Source organism: Marmota flaviventris, chromosome X, assembly GCF_047511675.1.
Source record: "Marmota flaviventris isolate mMarFla1 chromosome X, mMarFla1.hap1, whole genome shotgun sequence".
In the NCBI taxonomy this organism is placed as follows: Eukaryota; Metazoa; Chordata; class Mammalia; order Rodentia; family Sciuridae; genus Marmota; species Marmota flaviventris.
In genome coordinates this window covers 106,445,280-106,471,996 of record NC_092518.1, presented here as the reverse complement: position 1 = coordinate 106,471,996, position 26,717 = coordinate 106,445,280, and the positions used below count along the sequence as shown (strand labels likewise).

The following is a 26,717-nucleotide window of genomic DNA, read 5'->3' as shown; positions in this document are numbered from 1 at the left end:
TTTGTTATTTTAATGTGCATTTGTTTGTTGTCTCCTTGTTTTGGTAAGTTATGTAGAGATTTTGCTAGGGAGATGAACACATGATGATCTTAAAAGTTGTTCCTTTTCTTTTAAGTGTTTGGAAAACTGGAAATACACTCTATTCTGACCATTTCTTTTTGTCCTAACAGAACAAAAACGCCGCAAAATTGATACCCACCCTTCTCCGTCACATTCCTCCACAGTAAAGGTTAGTATAGCCTGAGGAAGGCAGCGTCCATGTTAGGCTCACCTGTTTGGAATACCAGTGTCCTGACTTCCTTCAAGTCTTGTGCCAAGTATTCACTGGAGCCACTGGAGGTTTTATATTGCATTAGAAAATGAATTTTTTCTGTATTGGTGGACTGATATTTTTTCCTATTGAGTATTTTTATTATAAAAATGTTAAAACTTCAAGGACCTAGCACTAATTTTGTAGTGTTTCAAAGTGCAAGAGAAATTTTACCCAGAAGTGCCTCACTGCTTTAAGCAGGCTTTTTTGGAGTGCAATGGTAGCTACAAGCAAATGAATCTTTTCAGCAGAAAGAAGCCTATTTTTCAGCATAAATATTGAAGAATATATAGCACTGAAGACTTCCTGGATGATACAGGATAAACAAGATACCTCTGAATTCATCAAGCTTCTTGATGAGCATCATACCGATGTGCCTTCTAAGAAGGAGTCTTGAAAGGAGTTCCATTTTAAAGTCTCCTTGGTGATCAGTTCTCCTGTAGTTGTGTATATTCAGTGAGCATGCAGCTTCTGTTGTATCTTCCCTTGGAGGTTTGTTTATACCCATTGGGTTCCCAACAAGTTGAACCTTGCGTTACGATAAGAGCAGATGTGGCATCCAATCCTACCACCCAGCAAAGAGAAACCCCAGGCATTCAACTGCAGCACAAAATCGTGGGTGTAGCCTTCTTGAAGACTCAGGGTAGCCATTCCTTGCTCCATATTTAATTTTAATACTAAAGTCATCTAATTTCATGGAATCTTTGAATTTGCAGTACGTTGAACTTTTAAAACTGTAAGTTATTAATTCTTCATCAAGAGCACTGTGGTGGAATACCGTAATTGATTTCTTTTTCTTTCTTCTTTTCTTTTTTTTTTTAATACTCTTTTTTTTTCTTGTGGGAGTTATGAGATTCACCAATCATAGGTGCTTTGCAAAAACAGTGCTCTACTCTTTTGTTGAATATATTTTGTTATAATATAATGCCACTAAATTTTTCAGCTAGGATTAAAAAAATATGTATAAGAGTTTTAAATGAAGTAAAGTTTGGAATTTTCCAATTAAAGAAGGACTATGAAAATATAAGTTAATTTTCTTCCACAGTAACCTCCACTATTTTAAATATTTTGTGGAGATAAAATGTTTTGCTTTCTTAACCCTCTTAAATTACTTAAAGCATAAGTGCAGAGATATTAAAAAAAAAGTGGCATTGACATTTACAAATTTGAGCAGAAAGAATGAAATTTTTTTATTTCTTACATCAAGTGCATATAATTTAGTTTTTTTTTTACATAATTCCATTACATAGTTTTTTTTATTGTTGATATTCATATTGATAATGATATCATGGAATTTATCTTCACAAGAGGTAGCTGATTTATTTCCAGGTTACAGCCATACTTCCCAAAGTTCCTCTGGGTTCTGAGAACTATGCCAGCTCACCTGTCATCTCCATTCATTTTCTACAGGACAGTCTCATCGAACTCAAGGAGTCTTCCGCAAAGGTTTGAGTCTTTTAAAATCATCATGCCTAAGTAAACCAAAAAGTTCTTTACTTCTTTTTTTTTCAGTAGATACTCTCACACTAGTAAATTATTAAGCCAGGATCAGTGGGAAAAGGTACCCTGTTTACTTAGAATTTCTTATCACAAACTAAAAGAACAGATGACAATGGTCCCTTTACAGAGATTGTTATTAAATATGTGTAATGTGGCAACATTTATATAATCTATCCTTGCTTGCTGTGTTATGCATTCTTTTATGCTTCAAAATTTGAAATAAGTTTAAGGTTTTGGAGGGGAGAGTTTCTGGTTTGTTTTGGGGCGGCATAGGGTTATTTAATTTCTCGAATCTGACAGACTATTTTGGACTGTTTTTTTTAAAGACAGCTCAGAAGACCAAAAAGGTAATTTGATGGATTCACATAACTTTTTAAAAAGCTGAGTCCATTTCAATCTGTAAATTTTTAAAATATTTCCTTTCCTGAGATATCTTTTTGGCAGTTGTAGCATAATATCATGAAATACAGTTAATATAAGATAATAATTCCCCTGGATGGGAATACTCAAATTGGTGTTTGTGTTTATGTGTCAGTATTTTTATTATTCTACTTTTCTGGGTATTCTGCTACTAAAAATAGTGTACAGTTTGTGTATCATTATAATTATGGAGTTATTTTCAGTATCATAGTTGAATTGCTTATTGTTCATGCCATTTTGCTTTTATTATAAAATTCATACTCTCCTTTACTTTTTCTATTTTATTGCCTATTTTATTTGCTAATTATGATTCCTTACTGATGGACCAAATGGAACTTTGAAAGTCACTTGACATGACTACTAACTGGTTTTAGACCTATAGCTTTATAATGAAATGTCTGTGGATTCTGGGCAAATAAGCACTACTTTTTAACAGTGTAGATTAGCTAATGTGCTTGTGCTCTAAGAATGTGGCATTGTTTTTAGAATATACTATATTGATCAAAATAGTATCAGGTTTTACCATGAGTACCTTTAACAACAAAGTAAAACCATTTTTTTTGGCTAAATTAAATATGTAATGCAATATAGTAGGTCTTCATAACCAGTTTGGGATTGTATGTGCCAGTCTTAACCATCAGTGGCGTGTGTGGGCTATTTTAAATTCATGGGTTAACAGTCTTGTATTTATTTACTGAAATGTACTATGAAGCAGTTTGAGATCTGCTATTAAAAAATTAACTGAATTTTCTAAACAATGAAGAAAATTACGGTTTCTCACATACGTAAAACACTTTTGAAAATAAAATGTGAGATGACATGTATTTGTCTCATTTCATTCTCATAACAGTGCTGTGAGGCTATATAGGGCAGATGGTACTGTCTTTTTGACAAATGAGAGGCTGAAAAAAGTTCTTGAGACTTCCCAGTGGCATACAACTAGTTAGTATCAAAATGGGAACTAAAATCAAGGTTCCTCTATTCTTAGCACCCATTTCAACAGCAGTAGAAAGGGAACCCAGCTCCTTTAGTGTGTTTTTATTTTTAAATTATAGTGATTCAAGTCAGTTTCCCCACCTTTTTTTTTTAATGACAACTTTGTGGGCACTTAATATTCAATTACTTATTCTGCGTGCAACCAGAAAAATTTGAAAATGGCATATAAATATGCTTCTAAAATTATGTGACTCATACCACTTTTCAGATCTTTAGTGTTTAGCATGATGCTCAGCAATAAATTAGGTATTAAATACATACTTGAAATGAACTCTTAAGCCTTTGGACTTTGCTGAAACATCCAAAGTACTGTTATGTGTAGTAGCTGATGTTGCATTTTTATGTGTCTAGAAAGTTTAATAGCATATGAATGTGTTAGAATACAATTTTTTCCTGGACTTGAGTGATCTCTAAAATTGATTATGCATAACCTCACCGTTTCTGGGATAGCTTTCCATTTTCTAGAGTTTGGAGGATATGTGTTTTGTGTTATCATGTCACTTGTGCATATAAAACTGTTTCCCTGCTTTTAGGTATGTTTTGCCTCTGGGATTCTCTCTTTTATTAATTTTATTTGGCAAAGGTATTGAGCACTCATTGTGTGTAGTTAGCACTAGGAAATATATAAAAATAGAAAAGACACCCTAGCTCTGATAGCATACCAAAAACTATTATGATAAAAACAAATGACATGAAATTAATAGGGAACACCTGTTATAGTCAATCAATCAATCAATAAAACGAGTTCATTGGAAAATGAGTTGCAGAGTTGAGGGATGGTTGCAGTGCTGATGGCTATTGAGCTGTGTCTGAAGGCTAAGTAGGATTTTAAGAAATTAAAAGTGAGTAACCATTTTAGTAAAGAGAACTACTGGAAAGATTCAGAGTTAGGGAGCACGATGGCCACAGCATAGAACTTCTTGGTTTGCTAAACAGTAGGATGTAATTCTGAAAAATTATGAAGGGGTTGGAATGCCTAGGCTAAGGAATATATATGTTTTATTCAATAGGCATGAGAAACTGTTTTTGCAGAAAAAAGTATTGTGATTATAATTATTCTTAGAAAGACAGAAAGGAGGAATTGAATATATTTCTAAACTAAGAGTTTCTAATTGTGTGTCAGTTGAGCTATTTGACTTTTTACATCAAGAATGAAATATTTAACTATTAATGCCTGAAGTAAGTCATGGAGGTTTCTCAGTTCCTTGCAATACAGAATACAAGTAGGCACAGGTATAAACATCATTCTTGCAGAGAGTTGTGTGCACGTGCATGTACACACACACACACACACACACACACACACCCCTCTTTTCTTGGGAGAAATAAGCAATACTTCTTTTAGAAAAATCTTTTTGAGTATTGCAGTAATAATTATTTCCTTTATTTTATCATTTAATAAATAATATTAACCAAAGGTGTGAATAAACCTCACAATTAGAAAAATCCTGAAGTGTTATTTAAGTCATACCCAGCAAGAGTATCTTTTAGGCAAGTACTTTTATGACTGTTTATCATTCTCTTGCTCTTTGTTATTAATAAACATTTTGTATATTTCAATTGATCATCAACTTTTAAACTTTGAAATTTTAAAAAATATACTTCTGCATTGCTATGGCAATATTTCTCAGCCAACTGAATTGCAATTGTTTGGTGTAAAAAAAATGTGTTTAATTCTCATACTGATGTCTTCCTTTTTCTTGTATTCCTTTGAATACCAAAGAATTCCTTCATGTAAAAATAATTGACTTTTGTCTCAATATTCTGTTAATTTCTAAGGTACATCTGGAATTGTGCAGTTATGTAATGGAGTTGTATTTGGTATTCTGTTGCCTAATATTTGAATGTATTAAATTAAACATAAACTTGTAGGATGGTTATAATACCCTAAGATTAGGTTTGGGGCTATTTCCTGACTGTTGCTTAAATATTTTCTTTTATAGTGGATTTCCATATTTATAACTTGTATAAGTAGGCTTATCTCTCAGTTATTTAGAGTTAGAATATCCTTGATGTCTGGTTGTTATCTTGCCCCTCTGTCTTTCGGCAGAGAAAGAACAAGCAGAGGAGAATATATGTTCATTACTTTCCAGTATTTTAGTAATGTAATCACCCTCATCTGACATGATGGCTTTTTGAGCTGATTAGAACCAATTAGACAAATTTCATACTCAGTTGTGGTTATTTGAGAAGTAGAGAATATGCAGCAGTTTTGATTTACATTTATAAAAAAAATAATTTTGGACAGTTGCTACATGGTTTACACTGAGGCAGAAAGGACTTGCTAGTAAAGTCTTAGCTCTGTTTTATTTTTATACTTTTGCTCACAGTCATCATTGACTGCCTATTCATGGATGGTAAGAATTTAAAATTTCCATGATTGTGCAGAGGTTTGTATTTTTTTATGCAACACAGAAAGTCCAGTCATTGTTTTCCACATATGGACTCTTAATATTTGTGGTTATAGGTCTTTACAACAGATTGATGATGAGGACTCTGGCTAGTGAATTTACTAAATAAGGAGTCTCAGTCAAGGCAATAATGAACTGATTGAGTTTAAGTTGCTGTTTTTATAAGGACAAGACATGAAACCTTTGTATTTGTGTGATGCTCTTTTATTTTATCTCTTGTAATACAGACAGCTGACCAGTTTTAACTTTGGGTCTAACTGCCACTTGTCTTTCATTTAATAAACAAACAAAAAAACCCCAAAGATTCCAATACTGGAAAACTAATAATCTTTAGTAATATTGCCTTAATTTAACAGCTCTACATTAATCATACTCCTCCACCACTGTCCAAGAGTAAGGAGAGAGAAATGGACAAGAAAGATTTGGACAAGTCAAGGGAAAGATCCAGAGAAAGAGAGAAAAAAGATGAAAAGGACAGGAAAGAGCGGAAAAGGGTTTGTACTTTTTTAAAAACTAGTTTGGAAAGTTGATTATTGTATAGTAGTGTGTTTACCTTTCAAAAAATACTAGTTTGTTCCATAGCAGTCTGTTGTTTTGAGTTTTAATTGGTATTTTCACCCTAAAGTGTGTTTGCATCTTCTACAGTAATAAGGATCTTCAGCCTAGTAATCTCTACCAGCTCTGCTTGTCTTTCATGCCATTTTACCAAGTATGTGAAACTGCTGCAAATATTCTCCAGTGCTAGTTAGCTGTGCCTTTCTTGTATAAAAATAATGCTTTAAAATAAAAGCATAAACTGTTGATCAATGTAGTTCACAATTCTTGGTTTTAGGATCACTCAAACAATGACCGGGAAGTGCCACCAGACTTAACCAAGAGGCGGAAAGAGGAAAATGGAACAAGTAGGTAGATTTATTGATACCTTCAAAACAATCATCAAATAAATCAGAAAAGGCTTTTATGATTTCTCTTTTGTAATTTTAGTGGGGGTTTCAAAACACAAAAGTGAAAGCCCATGTGAGTCTCCTTATCCAAATGAGAAAGACAAGGAAAAAAATAAGTCAAAATCTTCAGGCAAAGAAAAAGGCGGTGGTGATTCATTTAAATCTGAGAAGATGGATAAAATCTCTTCTGGTGGCAAGAAGGTAAATTAGGAATATAATGGAACATTACACTTTGAAAAAAATCAACCCTTTGAGAATTTGGCAAATATTGATTATTTTTACCCTAGTCAAGTCATGTTTTTTGTTTTTAAATTATTTGATATTGGGAAGAAAAGGCATTGGGGGAGGGCAAATTATGTGTTTTGGGAATTTGAACCAAATCAGTCCCAAATTACTGGGAGGGTAGAGTTAGTATACCTCTGAAATTTCCTGTCCTCTCTTCTACTTCCACCTACTTCTGTCTTTGAGTTTTAAGCTTTCTTTGTGTGTGTGTGTGTGTGTTTTTTTTTTTTTTGCTACCCACAATTCTTTGCTTTTAGTGTCTTCACTCCTGAAATTAAAATATAATATCATGGATTCTCCTTGACCATTACAGTGTCAAATTCTTTATTAAATGGGATTTGAATCAATTTCATAATATTTTATCCGAATAATAAACTCATTAGAAATTTGTATTTGGTTTTAAAATTAAGTATAAGGTATATTCTCTTATATGCTAATGGATAATATTCAAATTAAATCTCATACATGTGACATCAAGTAATGTCATTACTAAAGTGTGTTTGCAAAGCATTATTATATATATTCATAATATATGCAGTATATTAGTAGTTCACAAATGCAGTTTTAAAAAATTAAAAAGGATTTTGAACGGTTTAATTCTGTTTGCTTCCAACAATAGGCTGCTCCTTTTAAATGTGTTTTTTAATTGAGGTAAAACTCATATAACATAAAATTAAGTATACAATTCAGTGGCATTTAGTGTGTTGATAATGTTACACAGTCATCTCCATCTAGTTCCAAAACATTTCAGTTGTCCTAAAGGGGAACCCTATATCTGTTAAGCGGTCACTCTCTACTTTCCCTCCTCCAAGCCCCTGGCAACTATTAATCTGCTTTCTGTCTCTATGGATTTACCTATCCTTAATATTATATATAAGTGGAATTGTACAATAATATGGCCTTTTATTTCTGTCTTCTTTACTTAGCATGACATTTTTTGGGTTCTTCCATGTTGTAACATCTTTCATTACTTCATTTCTTTTTATGAGTAAATAGCATATGAATATGCCACATTTGTTCATCCATTTTTTAGTTGATGGATTTTTAGTGTTTTTTATCTTTTGACAGCTATGAATAGTACTACTACAGGTAATTGTGTGCTTTTATGAAGTATTTAATCCTCTTTTGTATATACCTAGAAATGGAATTTCTAGGTTATATAATAATTTTATGTTAAACTTTTTTGAGGAATTGTCAAAATGTTTTTCCCAGTGGCTGTGGAGTTTACATTTATTTCTCCAGCAAGTGATCAGGGTGCAAATTTCTCTACATTCTTGTCAACACTGGTTATTGTTTGCTTTTTTCTTTTTTATAGCCATCCTAATGGGTTTGAAGTCCTATCTCATGGTTCTTATTTGCATTTTCTTAATGAATAATGATGTTAAATATCTTTTCATTTGCTTGTTGGCCATTTGTATATCTTCTTTGGAGAAATCTATTCAGAAAGCTTTGGCCGTTTAAAAATTGAGTTGTCTATTTGTTGCTCAGTTGCAAGAGTTTTTTTTTTTCTTTTTTTTTTTTAGAGAGAGAGAGAGAATTTTTTTTAATATTTATTTTTTAGTTATCGGTGGACACAGCATCTTTGTTTATATGTGGTGCTGAGGATCGAACCCAGGCCGCACGCATGCCAGTTGAGTGCGCTACCGCTTGAGCCACATCCCCAGCCCCAAGTTTTTTTAATTAATGTATTTTATATACTAGATCCCTGATATAGTTTGCAGATATTTTCTTCCATTCTGTAGGCTGTCTTTTTATTTTTGTGATGTGTCCTTCGGTGCATAAAAGTGTATACTTTTGATTGAGTCCAGTGTATTTTTTTTTTTTTTCTTTTATTGCTTGTGCTTTTGGTGTCATTAACTTTTTGAAGAAACATTATGGCTGTTGGGTGATGAAAAGGGATTTTGAGCTGATTGTTGTTTTAAATGTGTTTGGTTTCCCTTCCCCCCAACTAATTTCACCATTCCTTATAGGAATCCAGGCATGATAAAGAAAAGATAGAAAAGAAAGAGAAAAGGGACAGTTCTGGAGGAAAGGAAGAGAAGAAACAATATCCTTTTCATCTTAATATTAATTAATAATTTTCAGTAGTTTTAATGGAAAGCTTTGGTACCCATCATGTTTAGAATTATACATTTTGTAGTATGTAGTCTAAATACTGTGGAAATTATTAGTTTGAAAATGAACTTTCCAGTTAATCTTCTCAAATGTATGAAATCTGAAAGTGGGAGATTTCATGTTCTTGTTTTGGTTTTAAACTTCTGTGGTGACTGAGGTGTCTTTTGCCAACAATGAATTTATTGACCCTCTGACAGTATTGTCACCAAGAAGAAAAAAAGGAACAGAGGGCCTTGGGCTGGGAGCATGGTGAATAGAAGGGCAAAATGATGTGGCAGATGAGCAGAGCTGATAAGAGTTTGAGTCTACCAGGCTGGTAAGAGCCAATTAGACTTGGAAGATGAGGAATTGTATTAAAAGGTGGGATGCTATTCTACTGTCTCCCCAAAGTTGTTTTCCCTTAATTTGTCATCTACTCATAAGTCCTCGGACAAGCACAGATAATGAAGACTTTCAGCCAAGGTGAGTGTTTTCTCACCTTCTTTTCATTTAAATATAGAAATATAAAAATAAGATTGGATAATATTGAAGAAACAAAATCAATTTTGCAAGATAAAGCTACCTGAAATTTTCACTTAAATATAATGACCAAGTCTTTTGGTACAGATGTAGAGTAAGATTTGCAGTTATTTTTAAGCTGATTTCATTTTAAGTTTGTTGATTAGCCACACTTTAGGCTGGGGGAAAGCATTGACTGTATTTAAGAACATCTGGCACTCTCTTTGTCACTCATTCTCATATTTTCTAGATTATTAATTCCCTTTTAAAAATACCTATAGCCCTGTAAGTCTTGGTGGTATTTGCATTAAAGAAGGTCACAGAGCTAATTGAGCCAGTACTCAAACCCAAGTATTTAGTGTTTTCTGTTGTTCTTTTTGCCTTGTTAGGTAAATGAGTTATCCAAAGGTTTTTTTAAGGTTTTGTGCCTTTTTTTCCTACCACTGTCCATGTTTTGCAACGTCAGAAAATAAGGTCTGTGCTTTTATAGAATTTAAATATACAACTTTGTTTGCAAGGTAATACATTTAGTTTTTTTGTGAGATATAAAGTGTTTTAAACATCTTAAGTAAATTATGTGTATCTTAGTATTTGGAGTGTTCAGACTTTTTTGGTGATACTGTAGGATTATCAAAGTCTGTAGGGTGATTTGCCCCCTACATTTAGTAGTTCCAAAGAGACATTCTTGAAGTTGTTGACTGTGCTTTTTTATTGCCCATTTTAGTTGTCCTAATAGTATTAAGTATACCTGTTCTCTCTACCTTGCTCCTAGTGTTATTGGCTGCTGCAGTTTTTTTTTTAATGCAACCAGATAGATAACCAGGGTTATTCATAGTTTAAATTATAAATGAGAAATGTCTGAGAGCCAGTTCAGTATTAGAATAAAGGTTTTAGGGTGTGGGTTTTGTCATGTTTATTTTGGCTGCAAAGCAGGGATTTAAGGTTGTCAGGTTGGTGACCTCTGGATAGTGGTGTGCCTTTTGTGTTTTGTTAGCTTGTGTTTGTTATCTAAGTAGTAGACCAGGATAAACAAGAGTTCTGAAAGAGAATATAAAATTTACTAGCTTTTTTTTTTTAATTAAGAAGATTGTAAAAGAAATACTGTTGCCCATCCTTCACCTCTGCCCCACCCCAGCTGTTTTCCTTGCTGGGGGAGGGGGCTAGAATTCCTTTCCTTAGTTCAAACACTTAAACTTTGTTATTTTAATTCTTAACCTTTTGTTTTGTTTTGCTACTGAGGATCGAACCCAGGCATGCTTTACCACTGAGCCAAATCCTCAGTCTGTTTTATTTTTATTTCTTGGTACTGGGGATTGAACCCAGGCTTGCTTTACCACTGAGCTATATCCACAGCACATTTTGTTTTATTTTTTATATTTTCTGTTTTGAGGTAGAGTCTCACTACATTGCTTAGGGACTCTAGGCTAAGTTGCTGAGTCTGGCCTCAAACTTGAAATCCTCCAGCCTTGACCTCCCAAATCACTGGCATTATTATGCAAGCATCACCATGCTCCCTTATGTTTTTATTTTGAGACAGGGTCTTGCTAAGTTGATGAGGGTCCCACAAGTTGTTGAGGTTGGCCTTGAACTTGCAATACTCTTTCTTCAGGGATTACAGGTATATGCTATCATGCCTGACCATCTTAATCTTTCTTTTAATTTGGCATTTTGCTTTCACCTAGGATCTCCATTAAAGAAACAAAAATCCTACTTCTCAGATCTTCATTGTAATGGGACCACCATTGTCACTGACAACTTTCACCATGCTTTTATACATCTTTTTTATTCATTTCCTAAGTAGTATTATTTTGTATGTGAGGATTGTGCTAAAGATTTGAGTTGTTCTTATACTGGCCATGAATTTGTACTTTACTTGTCTATATAATCCCTCTGGAGGAAAGTCATGAAAAAGCTGGCTAAAGCTGTATGTTTGGCTCCTGATCTTGTAGCAAAGCTTCTAGATTCAGATGTTGTTGTAAAGATACATGTAGCTCCTTCAGTTTTCTTGCTGACAACTATGTATATACTTTTTTCTTGGATAAACTCTTAACTTTTGTTAGTCTCTTGATTTGTCCTTTTCCTCTGTGTCTTTTGATTGTTTTCTGGCTGCCTCTTTCTATTTGGATTCATTCAGCTATTGTGCAAATCCTTCTGGTTCTTTTTTTCCTTTCCTTCAGAAATCTCATCATTTTTGATTGGCATCATCTACCTTTAAGATGCTTCTAAGTCTACTGCCTTTACTTTAAATTTATTTTCTATTCTACAGAGAGGAGAGCTGCTAATATATGTCATAAAAGATGTCACTAATTTTAAGATTTCATTATTGATTTTTAGAACAATTTAGGAGAATAGCTAGAGAAGTATCATTGATTTGTATCCATCACCTTGATTTTAGAAACATTGAAATAATCACATTAGAACTAAGAAATATATAAATGTGACCCCGATTATATTCCTTTCAGAGTCTGCCTTCCTGTTCTGACTGCTATTTTTAGTTGCAAATTCTGCCTGTTCGCTGCATCTTTTGTTACCTGTAAAGTTTTTGTCCAATTTCATTTAATAAGCATATATAAGTATGTTACTTATCTACCTCCCTAGATTGTGGTTTTGTTGGAGGCTATGTATCCTTTCCTTCCTTGATTGAGTCTCTTGAACATTAGCAGCTTTGCATTTAACCTTTTGTTCTACCTTACTCTTTAAAAATTCTTGCCTATTGATGATCACAAGTTTGAGGCCAACCTTAGCAATTTAGCAAGACCCTAAGTAACTTAGCTACATCCTGTCTCAAAATAAAAATAAAGGGCCTGGGGAGGTAGCTCAGTGATAAAATGCCCAAGTGGGTGCTGGGATTCAGTCACCCAGCACCCAAATGAATAAATAAACAAATAAGATAAATTAATAAATTCCTGCCTATTAAGATTGTCCTGCAAAGCCATTTTTGTCTTCTCAATTTTAATTTATATTTGTAATCCTCATCTCATATCCTATGCAACTGTATGTTTAGTTTATTATATTTCTGTAACATTCCATTCCAACAAGGCCAAGTGTATTTGGTTGGTTAAATTCTCATCTCCATTGTCATATGTGTAAACAAACTCTTATCTTTTGAACCCAAGATTGGCAAATTCTCAGCCCCTAGTCAAATTGTGGCTGTTTACCTCTTTAGCCTCACACAAAATTAATTTTTTTAAAAAACATTAGTTTAATTTAGCAATCAGAAGATTTGACAAATCCAGATTTCAGATTTTCTTGAAGAATTAGAACATCTGATAACATTGTGTCCTGATTTCTGCATGGCAACAATCAGATCTCCCTAGGTACAACCCACATAGAGCTAGGACCTTCCACCCTGCACACCCCCAATGCCCACAGTTAAAACCGTTCACCTCAGTCAGTCCGCACTCACCTCACTTCATTTGTTTTCATTATATAGCCCCTATAGACAGGTGATTTTTATAATCCCCCCCCCCTTAAGTCCATACTTGGAAATTTACTTCCTAAGCTCTCACAGATTTCTTATTTTAAGATTGTATTGCCATTCTAAGGCCTATTCCTAGATGGTGATAATGTGGACTGGGGTAGGGAGTATGTTAGGATAGCCATTGCTTACATGTGAGCTTGTCCTAGTCACTGGTTCCTATGCATATATACCTCCATAGATTGTGATTTTGTTAGAGGCTATGTATCTTTTCCTTCTCATCAAACAACCAAGTAGTTTTCTTTATTACCTGGGATGTTTTAGATACTCTGTTCACTTTACATGGAAAGCTGTGTGCAGAGGTAGTAAGTGTTTTCTCTGGGATTAGTGTGAACATTGATAACGAGCAACACTTTAGTATTTTTTGGCCATCAAAAGTAGGTTCAGTTTACTTACACTATTTATTAGAAGGGGAAACCATACTAATTAAAAAGAAGTTGTTTTATATGTTGCAACATATTTTGAGGGCAGATTTATTATGCTTTTATTTCATTTTGTAGTAATCATTAAGTATGCTTGAAATTATTGTTGGGAGATTGAAATGATAGACATGAAACAGTTTTGTCTGCATTATCCTTTATACTTTTAAAAAGTACTGGATATGGGCTCTGTGTACTGGTATTCATAGACAGTACACAACTGAGGGCAGGAGGAACTTTCTGTTCCTTACTCCTTCTTAAGGTAGTCAAATATTCACTAAGGTGCTGTTTTTTTTTTTTTTTTTAAACATCTGGATATGGGTATGAGCCCTTATAAATGGATCCTGTGCCACCTTTGCCCGAGTGTTAGTGTCCTCTGCACACATTTATTCTGAGAGGCATCCCTGGATCCAGTCAAGATTCATCTCAACAGAGCCTGTTTTAACTCTGTTACATTTTGTTTACATGGAACATCTCAGTAATTGTTTGCTATGAGAGTTCTTAGGTTGCAGTATAAGGGCAAATGAAGGTATAAAGTGGAATCAGTATGGCTGTCCCTAAGTCTTTCTCCTTATAAGTCTTTCTCCTTATAATTTCTTTCTTCCTTATAAATGTTCACTTGGCATTTTAAACGTTGACTTTATTTGTATATGTATTTTTACTTGGTGTGTGTGTGGGGGGGATGGGGACACACACACACACACGGATTATGAAATCCTGACAGCTTCAGACACTAATACAAATGCAGGGAATACAATTCTGGGATGCCTTCTTTGAGGTAAAGACACTTAACCATGAATAAGGTATTATTTTGGTGGATTTGTATTTTATAGTTCCTCTTAAAATGTTTTTGTTGCCATCAAAACGGCTATTTAGGGAGGAATCTATGAACTACTGAGACATTTCTTAGGACCTTTTTGATGTAGTTGACCATAAACTTAATAAGCATGTATTTATAAAGGCATCCCTCTGATAAGATTGTGTTTCCCTTCTCCACTTTGATCACCTACCCTTTTCTCCAAACCACCTTACTTTTCCAAACTTGCCTCTTTCTGTCACAACTGTTTAGAACATCATTTAGAGTCAACTGCCTCAACTCTTTGAGAGAGTGCTCTTTAAGGGACTTTTCATGCATAGTGTTCTGATTTCCTAATGGAGGTCATGGTGGAACATAGGAAAATGATAACCTTCCTAATACAGAACCTATTTCAGGCAAAAAGGAAAACCTAGGAAGTCCAGATAATTACCAGTGTAAAATGATGCTTACAAATGTATTCCTGCTTCAGTGGGGTAGAAGGCCACCTTTTATTTGAATGTGTCCTACAAACGTGGTATTACCAGTACGGTTCGTAGTCAATATAGTGTCGATGTCTGTGGTGAAGGACAGCAGACTGAAATGAGCCTGAAGGAGACAATGTTTTTGAGAAACATCAACAATTCTAGGTGTGAAAAAGACAAATCTCTGTGACCCTTTACATTTAGAACCCATGCTTTCTTATTTACAGTGGTTAAAATGGCACATTTTTTTAAAGAAGTTAGTTTAAAAAATAAACTTTAAAGAATATTGCAGGTAATGTGATATAAATTCAATGTTAATGAGAAGAAAACTATTAACTCTGATGAAGATAGGGTCCCAAAGACTGAATTTGGCACTGTTTCATCGCTATGTGACTTTCTTCTTGATGATAGCTAGCTCTTTCTGAAGTTCATTGAACTTGGGGGCAATTTTCAAGTTTGTAATCACAGCACTTCAGCATTATTTTGTAATATTCTCTGGACACTGATGAGAGATTGACATCCAGTATCCTCTTTCCACTTGCTCTTGTGCTTGCTGATTTGTCATTCCAGGGAATGGACAGACCCCTAAGCTGAAGGTCTCCCAGAGGCGGATGCCAAAGCTCCATGCGTCACTCTAAGAACGATCTCTCCCATAATTAAGAGCTTCTGGTGCTGTCCATTTAATGGGAATCTGCTTTAAGTCAGAAGATGAATATACACCAATATCCTCTTGATGAGACATTCCAAAGTCACTGATTTTCAGAACATTATTTTCACCTCCAAGCAGTTTCTTGCAGCAAGGTCCCTGTGCATACAATTTTTACTCGAGATACGCCATCCAGAAGCAGCATCTAATGAAAATTTCACTAACTAACTGAATTTTAGTTCATCCTTCTTTCTCAGAAAGGAGAGGAAACCACGTCGTGGAACCAGTTCCTTAAAGATGTAGATAGGCTGTCTTTGTGTGCGAACTCCTATAAGTTTGACAACGTTGGGATGATTATGTCACTTGAGGATTTTGGCTTCTTGTAAAAATTTTAATTTCAGTTCCTGGAAAAGATCTTCTTTACATGTTTTAATATCAACATGAATTTTATCCTTTAATGTCCCCTTAAGTATGTCATTACAATTTCCCTTGCCTAGTAATTCTCCTAATGTGATGTCTTCATGATTGAGAACCCATTTCTTATTCTACTAATTATGGTCATATGGACACCATAATGTTCTTTATTGGAACATTACCTTTTTTTCAATTTAAGAAATTGAGATATTCACCATTTTAAAGTGTACAATTCAATGGTTTTTAGTATATTCATTATATTGTGCAATCATCACCACTGTCTAATTTCAAAACATTTCTCTCACCTCCAAAAGAAGCCCCATGTTTGTTAGCAGTCACTCTTAATTCTCCCCTTCCTCCAACCCCTGAAAACCACTAATGTACTTTGTACGGATTTGCCGATTTTGGACATTTCATATGAATGGAATCATGCAATACTGTGGCCTTTTGTGTCCGGGTTCTTTCACTTAGCATCATGTTTTCAAGATTCATCCATGTTGTAGCATGTATCAGTACTCCATTCCTTTTTATGGGTAAATAATATTCCATTGTATGAATGTGTATCATATTTTGTTTATCTATTCATCAGTTGATGAACAGGAACAATGACTTTAAGTATTAAATTGTAAGTTCAACATCAGTGTATCCACAATTATAATTGATAATGTCAAGATTAATACATGGTGTGAACAGAATTCTGTGTAGAAATGATATGTAAATTATTTGTCAGCATTTCATGCAAGTGTGATTATTTTCTAAGGCCCCTTCTAGCTCTCGTTTTATGAAATATGTGAATGTAGTATTTTCATCAATAAAGTTTAATGCGTTAAGCATTAGTTTAAAATTTGAGAACAAATGTTAGGCAGATATGAAGTTATTTGCCACATGTTGTAATGATCATGTTTTGAATTTATTTCAATATGCAGTATTTGAAAAATGTCAATACATAAAGGAAAGGAAATGAGTATAATTGAGTCAATATATTTTTTAAGCAATTTTTATAATTTAGCAGACGTTGCATCTTAATATAAGTCATTATTAAAATTGTGTCCTTGTGAAAAATGTGATGTTATTTTCCTCTTTTTTGTTAATCATGTAAAATAGGTTCCTTTTCTTTGGTAAATGTATTCTGTTCATTTTTGATAAGCTATTGCTTGCCCCATGGAATGTTTTACTTCTTGCTATTTTTTTCCCCTCCCTAACCCCTACCACTCCTTTATACACAAATTGTTCAGTGTTGTATTTTTTTTAATGAGTCATACTATGCCCGTCTAAATGGTTTCTAAGAGTGGACAATGAGAAATACATGAATATTTTCATCCTTTTCTGGCAATTCAGTTCAAGTCTTTGTTATTGATGGGACTCACTAACTTTTCTTTCTTTAAACTTCTTTCCTTCCTTCTTTTTTCTTCCCTTCCTCCTCCTTTCCTTACCTTCCTTCCCCACCCTGCCCACTCTCCTCCTTTCTATCCTTCCTTGCTTCCTCTCTTCTACTTCCTTCCCTCTTCCTTTGACTTCCCTCATACCCTCTCTTCCTTCCTTCCTTTCTTATCTATCAATATAATCACTTTGTTTCTTTCAGGTGAGATTGGAATGAAATTATTCATCTGTGACCAGAAATTTATTTTCCTGAGTAGATTGCCGAGAATTATGAATGAAGAGGGCCCATTTGCATCTCCTTAAATTATTCAGTTATCTGCTTTATTGCTCCATGTGGAAAACCTAAAATTGTTGAGTTGTGCATTACTGTATTTTTAACTTGTTGCTTAATTTCTACATGTTTATTTTCAGTAATGGCTGAAAGTGTTGATTGTTCCATATTTTTAGCACAATGTGCTGCATACACTTCCCAACAAGCAAATAAGGTTACATGTGTACAGAATTTCACTTTTGGTTAACTAAATATTGCCTGAGTTTAGTCTCCCCCCTCCCCCATTTTAAATGCTTCCTTTTTACTGTTTGAAACTGAAAATAAACAATTATTGAACCATTTTGAATTTACCTCATTTTAAAGCTCGGTTTTAATTTATTATTTGGCCTGTTTTTAATATTAGTTACTTAAATTGGAAGGAGTGTCTTTATGCAATGCCTAGGAATCATTTTACATAGAACATGTACATTAAAACCTGTTTAAAAAAGAAAAAGGTAACAGTGCTCACTTATCCCTTGCCATTTTTTCCTTGTATTCACAAATCTTGGGGGGGGGGGGGTGTCAAAAGTTAATTGTGTTTTAATTCTACAGCTATAGGAGCTTTGTATTGCTGAACTTTCATCTGGAAAAGTTTCACAGTGACATTTTTAAAAGAGAATTTTTTAATCTACTGAATTCTACCAGTGTAAACTTTTTTCTAAATAAAAAATAGTTTTCTCAAATGATTGTATATCATTGTGTATATTGTTGCTTATTTAGAATAACTTAGCAAAGATAATTCATTGAGCTTCCTAGCCCTTCTCCATTTTATTGTGGATAAACTACATTATTGTCAGATAACATTATCCTATAATATGGAAAAACAAAACATTTTGTTTGGTTACTTCTGCACTTGGAGTAAGCAGTGGGCTGAACATATGCCCAGAAGTATCCACTTCATGTTGAGCTTTCAGAAACAATGATACTTATACAAATCAAAATTTTCAGAGACAAAAAGTATATATATTTTTAAAGAATTAAGAAATGTTAAGGGGCTGGGGTTGTGGCTCAGTGGTAGGAAGAGTGCTTGCCTAGCATGTGTGAGGCACTGGGTTTGATTCTCCGCACCACATATAAATAAATAAAGTCCCATTGACAACTAAAAAAATATTAAAAAAAAAAGAAATATTGAGCCTATCTTAGAATTGACAAAGGGGCATGAATCGTGATGCTCCCTTTCAGGTAATTGTAATTTGTGGAAGGTAATATGCAGAATAATTATTTGTGAGAGAGTGATCTATTCACTCCACTGTTGAGCACCCATAATGTGCCTAACATAAAAAGTATTTCATTAAAGTGATTTTTGACTTTTGAGAAAATAACCATGGTTCACCTCAAAATCACTTGAAACACAAGGGAAGAACTTTCTAATTGCTATGTTGCATTCACATTTTAAAGATTACATGGTTATTATTTTGAATCAGAAAGTTGGTACTAATTAGCATCCAAATTTTTTCTACTTGTTCTCCAGTCATTGAATACAGGTATTCTTTGGTTTTGGCCTTACTATAAATGCATTGATGATGGAACACAATAGCTTTGCATTTAACTGTGTGAAAATATGCTGGAAGTAGAAAATCTGTATTTTTTTCTGTAATGATAGCTATTTTTAACATTTGCTCTGTTCTAGGTAAAAAGGAATAAAGAGTTAATTCTGGTCCCAAGGTGATTTCAATCTAGCTTGGGAAATACGGGCCAAATAACTGCTATCAAACTTTTTCTATATAAGACCTGAAAGTATATTTGAGGCTTTGTGGGCCATGTGGTTGTGTTGCAACTCCTCAGCTCTGCCATTGTAGTATGAAAGTAGTCATAACTAATACATAAATGAATGAGCATGGCAGAGTTCCAGGAAAATTTACAAAAACAAGTGGAAGCCTAGATTTGGCATGTAGGCTATAGTTTGCCAATTCCACTATAGTGAGTGGAATCTCCTTTAGGAAATTCATTGAAAAATATTGAGTGCCTCCTGTGCACCAGAGGTACAGCCATGAGTAAAATAAGTCCCTGTCCTCATGGAGCTTCCATTCAAGTCAGTGGAGATAATAAATGTATGTTAGGTGAACGGAGGTGCTCTGAGGAAAAGTAAACCTGTTGAGAAGGCTGAGTGAGGTAGAGTTTACTACTTTACGTACAGAGTAAATAATGTGAGCCAAGAGATATTCCTGATCTCAAACTCATCTTTGAAACTTTTTACGTGAAAATTGTATAATATGCAAAAATTTTCTCTTAAGTTCTAAAGAGCACCTAGGCTTGACATTTCCAGAAAGGTGTTCTTAACTTTAGGTTTATTATTGAGCTTGGGAGTATTTATCTCCCCCACCCCTAGTAAATATTAATTTGTGATAATTTGTACTTTCCTGGATTTATAGTTTTTGTCTGATTCTCAAAAAAGATCTAAGGTGGCATTTTTTGTGCCCCTACTCCCCCCGCCATCCAGGTCTTGTTCCAAAGAAGTCTAAAACCTTTATAACCCTGGATCTATTTGGAGCTGGTGAAAAGTTGGAAGATAGTTGATAGTCTACCTTGGGTTATATAATAGGGATATGAGAGCATCTTTCTTTTCCTTGCAAATTATTGCAATTTATTATTGGCCCATGATATAGGATCATTTTTATTTCAAGGAAGCACTTAAGCTAAGTACAGGTAGAAATCCTAGTAGACTTATTTAGTTTCTACCCCCCCATGTTCCAAAAGGATTTATGAAATAGTGTACAGTATTTTTAAATGGGGAAGTTTTGTTTCTGCATGAAATTAGTCAAAATGAAGTTACATCCAAAAATGTGTACATTTAGGACATGAATCAGCTCTGAGAAACTGGTAGGCTACACAAGGTAATATGGTTAGTTATAGCAATGGATATGTCCATCAATCAAAAAGGTAGTTGCAGTGGGAAAGAATGCTTCCTGGCACTGAGGCCTGATAGAAATTTCTTTGGATTATTGAAGAAGCCAGGTTATTTCAGTGAAATTTTTTTAAAAAAAGAAAATATCTTGCAGTGGTCCTGACACATCACTTCATGCTAATAAGGATATTTCTACAATACCAAAAACAGATTTTTGATTATTTGGTTTGGTCTAGGAAAACTCTTTTTGAATATTAGGGACAGAGTATGTAAACTGGGATTTATGATAACCTTATTCTTTATAAGCATGTGTGTAAAGATTGGAAAACTTCTATGACTATTGTTTGGTTCCAAAAATACAATTAATGTAAACAGTATTATTAGTTTAAAAGCTGTATCTCTCCTTTGTTTTTTATTTTTATGGGTATTGATCTGTAGGCTGTCTCTTAGGTAGACTAAAGCTTATAATAGTTGCTTAATATTCAGTCTCATCAGAAGCATAGTTTAAAGGTTTTTAAATTACAGTAATATTTCTGGAGATAACTTCCCATCAGGACCAAAGAGATTTTCTTGTGTCTAGAGTTGAATATAAAAAGAGGAACTGCTTAAAAGTTGCTAATTCATGCTAATTGAATACAGATTTTGTTGTATTTATAGACATAAGTAGACATAATTAATAATAAGGGATTTGTGGCAATCTGAGAAGATATGCCTTAATGTAAAAATGATAGGGCTTTTCTACTGTTGATTCTTACATACTGTTTTAAGCTTTGTAATTGCCATTTCTTACATGGGTTAGGTTTTAAAAGCTTAATTTCTTTGATGTTTTTGCTAAATGGTGGTAGTTAATGGAGGAAGAAGAGGGAAAGGGGAAGGAGATTCCACTTAGGCACAGGGCACATGAACTTGAGAGAAACAAGATTGCAAATCAGAAATGACCTTCATTTTCAGGGATAGGAGCTAGAAAATGACAGCCTCGAGCTTAGCTGACCTCTGTTTATTTGTCGCATGACAGCTAGATGTCCTTGGACTTGAGTTATCAGACTTACAAAATGCTACTATTTCCTCTGTCCCCACAATATTTTCTTGTTTTAACCTCAGTGATATTGAACCATGTTCAAGGACTTCATTCACAAAGGTTTTTTTTTTTTTTTTTTTCCCCACTTCAAATGCTGGGGATTGAATCCAGGGCCTTCTTGCAGATGGTAAGCAAGCATTCTATCACCAAACTACATCTCCAGCCCTAAGGACTTCATGACTTTTTATGTATTATGCAATAGTACTTATCTCCTGTCATAGAGATAAGTACTCATCATCATCAAAGAAATCAGTTTTAATTGGATGTGTACTATTATACAGGCACCTTCTGTGCTTTCCTGGATAATTTATCAGAGACATCAGTAATAAAGCAGAAGATTATGTTTACAAGGTAAAAGGAGGAAATGATGTAAAATGAGTAAGGTATTCATACCAGTTATATTTGAAGAGGATGATGAATACTGGGTAAGAATTACCTAAATTAAGAATAATATGGGAAGTGTTGTTTACAACTGGTTGATATCAGAGGGCTTCGCGAAGGATTTGGATTTTCAGGAAGCCAATCCACTTTTACTTAGATCTAGAAGGCATAGGTCCTCTGGTGTCCGGCTTAATCCTAAATTGGCATTGTTGGAGAGAGGATGTTGAGTTTAGAATCAAGACCAGTTCTGATACTGCACAGAATCTTTCATGCCAATCTGTGAATTGCACTGGCCCAAGACTGGATCAGATTCAGGATGCAAATTCTAACCCTTTGGATAGTCATGCTTCCTCAAGACTACTGTTAATCATACTTGTGGTATGCTTATAGGTAATTGAAAATTCGTCGCCTCTATGTCAAGATGACTTTCCTTGTCCATTTCTATTGCTCTGTATAAAAATGAACTATACTAACTGACCTACACTTCCTCATCTAGTTTTCAAATGTGCCCTTTTTCTAATGAATTAAATCTTAACATTACAGGCGAAACACCAAAAATAGGACCTCCTAAAACACTGGCAGCAGTTTTGTTATTATTGGCAATATTTTATACTAGTTTCCATACTGGGAAGCATCAGAATTAACTGAAAAGCCTTAGGAAACCTTCACTTAAACATATTGATATATTGAATCAGAATCTCTTAAGGGTGAATTCCTGGAGAATTCAAGAAAAACACGTCTTCAGGTGATTGTAATGTAGTAAATAATATTTGGGAATGACAGTGTATAACCAGTATGAAATTCCAACATCTCTGTCCTTACTTGGGACAGATTCATTTAGAGACTTATTTCTGTGGATAAGTATATTAGGCCCCACACAACCCATGGGTAGCAAAGGATATTTTAAAAGCAAGAACATCAGCCTCTGACCTGGGATTAGAGTTCATCAACTTTGCTAGTCCATGGTGCTGTTGTTCACTGACCCCTAGCCTTCTTTAAACTACCTTCCCTACCTTCAGTCACCTAGATACGTATTGCCAGCAAGCATCTATTACCAAAATAAGCGATTTGAAGTTTAGAGCTGCTTCTGACAACTTAAACATCCTTCTCCATTAACTTTCATCAATGGTAGTTCACTTTTCTATGATTGGAGTTGTGTTCAATACTGAATTTTGTTCTTGTTCCCCCCCCCCCCCCCCCCGGAAAATGTACCGGTGGCAAGTGAAAATTTATGTAAGCATTTAATAATTTTATGCTATAAATTTTCCTCTAACCACAGCTCTAGCTGTATCCCCAAAATTTAATGTGTGGTATTTCTGTATCCCCAAAATTTAATGTGTGGTATTTTCATTTTCACTCAGCTTAAAATACTTCTCAACTTGTCATTTGTTTCCTTTGACCCATGTGCATTGTTTAATTTCCAAATATTCCTACATTTCTTAGATATCCTGTGTTACTGATATCTACTTCTATTGTGGTCAAAGAACCTATTTTGAATTATTTAGAACCTGTTGAATTTGCCGATATTTGTTTTATGGCTTAGTACCTGACCTCCCATGGTGAATAGTCTGTATGAACTTGAAAAGAATGTTTATTCTGTTCTTACTGGATGTAGTGTTCTGTAAGTGTCATTTAAGGTGGTTGATGGTGTTCCAAGATTTTGCCAATTTACTCTCTGTCTGATCTGTCAATTACTAAAAAAGGCATATTGAAATCTGGAAACAATTGTGATTTGTATTACATTTTGTCAGTTTTTGCTTCATGTATTTTTGAACTTCATTATTACATATACACATCTAAGATTATATACTACTTCTAAAATCTACTTGGATATTAATTATAGCCTCCCTGACTTTCTTTTATTGTATTAGTATGGTGTGTTTTTTGTTTGCCCCTTATATTGAAAATAGGTTTCTTGCTTTTTAATCCAATTTTACAATCTCTGTCTTTTAGTTGGGCGTGTTTAGACCATACATTTAATGTAATTATTGATATGGTTGTGGTTAAATATTACATCTTGCTATTTGTTTTCTATTTGTCTCATTGTCCTTTTTCTTTTTTTTGCCTTGTTTTAGATGGATTGTGCCTCAGTTTTCCCATTTGTAATATGAGGCTAATAACAACAACTATTTCATGAGGTTGTCCTATGTATTAAATGAGATAATTTATACAAAGTGCTTAGAATGATGCTTGACACATATTTTATAAAGTTTTGATAAATGTCATTTTAAAAAAATAGGGGATGGACTGGGGCTGTAGCTCAGTGGCAGACTGCCTGCCTACCATTTGTGAGGCACTGGGTTTGCTCCTCAGCACCTCATAAAAATAAATAAATAAAAAGATATAGTTTACATCTACAACTAAAATGTTTTTTAAAAAATCAGAGGATGAAGAACTTGTTACGATATCAATTCTAGGGTACTTGACCTAGTTATGTATGCATGCAGATTGGGTAGGCAGTTGTATGCAGTGCAGTTAGGGCATTAAAAGGCCTTGTTTCCAAAATAGGTACTAGCTAGCTGTGGTATGTGAAATTTTCACAATTAAGTACTTTATAGGGATTTCTGGAGATGTACATATTCATTATGCTAGGATATTACAGGAGGGGCACTCAATTCACTATCACTAAAAAAATGCTTTCAATGATTATCCCATGTTCCCTGGGAAAGCACTGAAGAGGTTAGAGAGGTAAGAGTACCTAGGCAAAAGTCATAGAAAAGGACACAGCCTGATTCTGGAAGGTAGCCATAGTGGGCAACCCAGATAGCTCTTTGAGGGTAAAGGAGAGGTAGGAAAGTTACCCAAAAGAACCTAGCCTCTTGATGCTCCCACCTTGGTCTGACATGTGAAGTTAAATTTCCAGGTTTTGTGTTTGTTGGTTTCCTCTAGTTTCACTATAGGAGGAATGTGTCACAACTGATACTTAAATGAGTCTTGAATAGTTGACTTGGTCACACTTTACAATTTATTTACCTCCAAACTGGGTTTGAAGCAGTTGCTTTTCCCACTTTTGCTCCTTCATTCAGGATTTTTTGGTCCCACTGAAATCTTCCACACTGACCTAGGATATAAATTCCATGATATCAGGGACTGTCTAATGCTAGCATTTAACAGTACACATGGCATGTTTTAGTTATTCAATGCATACTTGTTGAAACAGTGACCTAGTGTTATTTCCTTTAAATGAGTAAAACCATTTTATCAGATCGACAGATGATTATCACCTGTTTGACTCTCCAACCTGAAATCCTTCAGTTCTCACTTGGACTATTACCTTCCTCCAAATTGACCCCCAAACTTAGATGCTGTGTCCAATTCTGTCCCTGGGCTGGAGGAGTGTAAAAAGTGCTAGATAAATCATTTAGCAGGTTCAGCGTTAGATTTGCTGTTGGTCCTGCTTCAACCTTGCAGGCAGGTTTTGCTAACAGAATTTTTCTCTTGTCCTTTATGACTAATCCCATCTTGTGCACCCATATCCCATAAACAGAATCCCCCCTCCTCTGGTACTGGGGATTGAACTCAGGGGCACCCAATCACTGAGCCACATCCCTAGACCTATTTTTGTATTTTATTTAGAGACAGGGTCTCAGAGTTGTGTAGCACCTCGCTAAGTTGCTGAGGCCTCCCAAGCTGCTGAGATTATAGGCATGTGCCTGGCAGAATCCTTTCTCTATATCAGTTTTTCTAGAGGTGATGTCCATGTCTTACATACCAGATATCATAGCTGACTCAGCTGTTGCTCAGCCTGCTTCCCTCTCCCTCAACCCAAGCCCTAAAATAGGGGTTGTGGTAGTCGCGAGGGATGTGGGAGAGAGAAACACATTTGGAGAGGAATATTAGAAGACCTGGGCTTGGCCCTTTGGGAAACTTTTTTCTGAAGTGCTCAGCAATGGAAAGGAAGAGCCTTTTCTCTCCTGTACTGCAGCCTATTGCTCTTGGGACCCAGACTAGTACTGGTAGTGTTATGGTTGAGGTCAATTTATAATTCATAGACTTGGGAGCTGATCTGAGATACTAACCATCCTTTGTTTATATGGGAAAATATGTTCTGAATTTGAAACAGTTGACATGCAGATACATTTTTTTGGAACCCAAATTATTGATACATTGAAGATGGCTAGTCAGATAATCAGAAATGTTTCTCCATCAGGGAACCTGAACAAATGAATTTCTAGGTTGGTCCCTACGTTATAAGGTCTGTCACCCCTTTTCTATAATCTGGGTAAATAATAGAGATGATTTCCTAAGATTTGCATAATTGTTTTGATGGAAGATGAAAAAGATTCCTGTAATTTTTTTCTTTTGGTGGTAATTGTTGTTGAGAGCCACAGCCGAAGGGGCCCCAGCAAACTTCCAGCTGCCAGCAAACTTCCAGCTGCCGGCTGATGATTGGCTCACAGCGGCCCCAGCAACATCTAGCTGATTGGCTCCTCTGCGGTGATGCTCATTGGGCTGTTTCCCTGCCCTTTCAGACCACGGAGCTGCTCATTGGGGGACTTCTTTGGCTCCGCCCACGTGACCCAGCCAATCGGCCTCAAGAGCAGGAGGATTGTGGGAGGTGAAGAGAAGCTTGGGTGGGAGAGAGAGGCTTGTGGAAAGCCGGTGGTGGCAGTTGAGGCTCTGAGGGTTTTTCCTGAGAGGCTGTTTTGTTTGGCGTGTGTGGTTCTAAAAATAAAGTTAGTTTCTTTTGACAAGTGGCTCCTGATTGTGCCCAGCCAGACTGCGGCATTTGGTGGCTCGCACGGGGAGCGACTGAGGGTAAGTGAAACTGCTCGCCCCTGAGGGCAGGGCGAGAGGATGGGTAGCCATTTTAAGATTCCTCTTTTATTTTGCTTCACTTTTGTTTTAAGTTGCCTGTCCCTGGAGATGAGTGAGACGGAAGAAAAACCACTCACATCTGAGGAGAAACTATTTACGTCTGAGGAACAGATAGGGAGAAAGGACGGATGCACATGTCAGGAGGATAGAAAGGCTATAATGACTTTTTGTTGTTCCCTTTTTATTTCATTCTG

General features: G+C 35.0%; 1 protein-coding gene and 1 pseudogene across 8 annotated transcripts in view; one reads left to right on the top strand and one right to left on the bottom strand.

Moving 5' to 3' along the window:
* Positions 1 to 17,712, top strand: part of Thoc2 (THO complex subunit 2) — a 120,518-nt gene extending 102,806 nt beyond the window's left edge. For 3 of the 8 annotated variants that reach the window (XM_071606628.1, XM_071606627.1, XM_071606633.1), the window contains 8 exons: positions 171 to 229; positions 1,640 to 1,756; positions 5,994 to 6,131; positions 6,470 to 6,539; positions 6,622 to 6,782; positions 8,834 to 8,910; positions 9,395 to 9,440; positions 15,222 to 17,712. In XM_071606628.1, coding sequence (XP_071462729.1) covers positions 171 to 229; positions 1,640 to 1,756; positions 5,994 to 6,131; positions 6,470 to 6,539; positions 6,622 to 6,782; positions 8,834 to 8,910; positions 9,395 to 9,422 — 650 coding nt within the window. In that variant the 3' untranslated portion in view covers positions 9,423 to 9,440; positions 15,222 to 17,712. Of the gene's footprint in view, positions 1 to 170; positions 1,026 to 1,639; positions 1,757 to 5,993; positions 6,132 to 6,469; positions 6,540 to 6,621; positions 6,783 to 8,833; positions 8,911 to 9,394; positions 9,441 to 15,221 lie in introns of those variants that run through there. The other 5 variants (XM_071606631.1, XM_071606630.1, XM_071606629.1 and 2 more) reach the window with 4 other exon arrangements.
* The window catches only part of LOC114089934 (tyrosine-protein kinase Fer-like), a 74,210-nt pseudogene continuing 62,529 nt past the window's right edge, over positions 15,037 to 26,717 (bottom strand).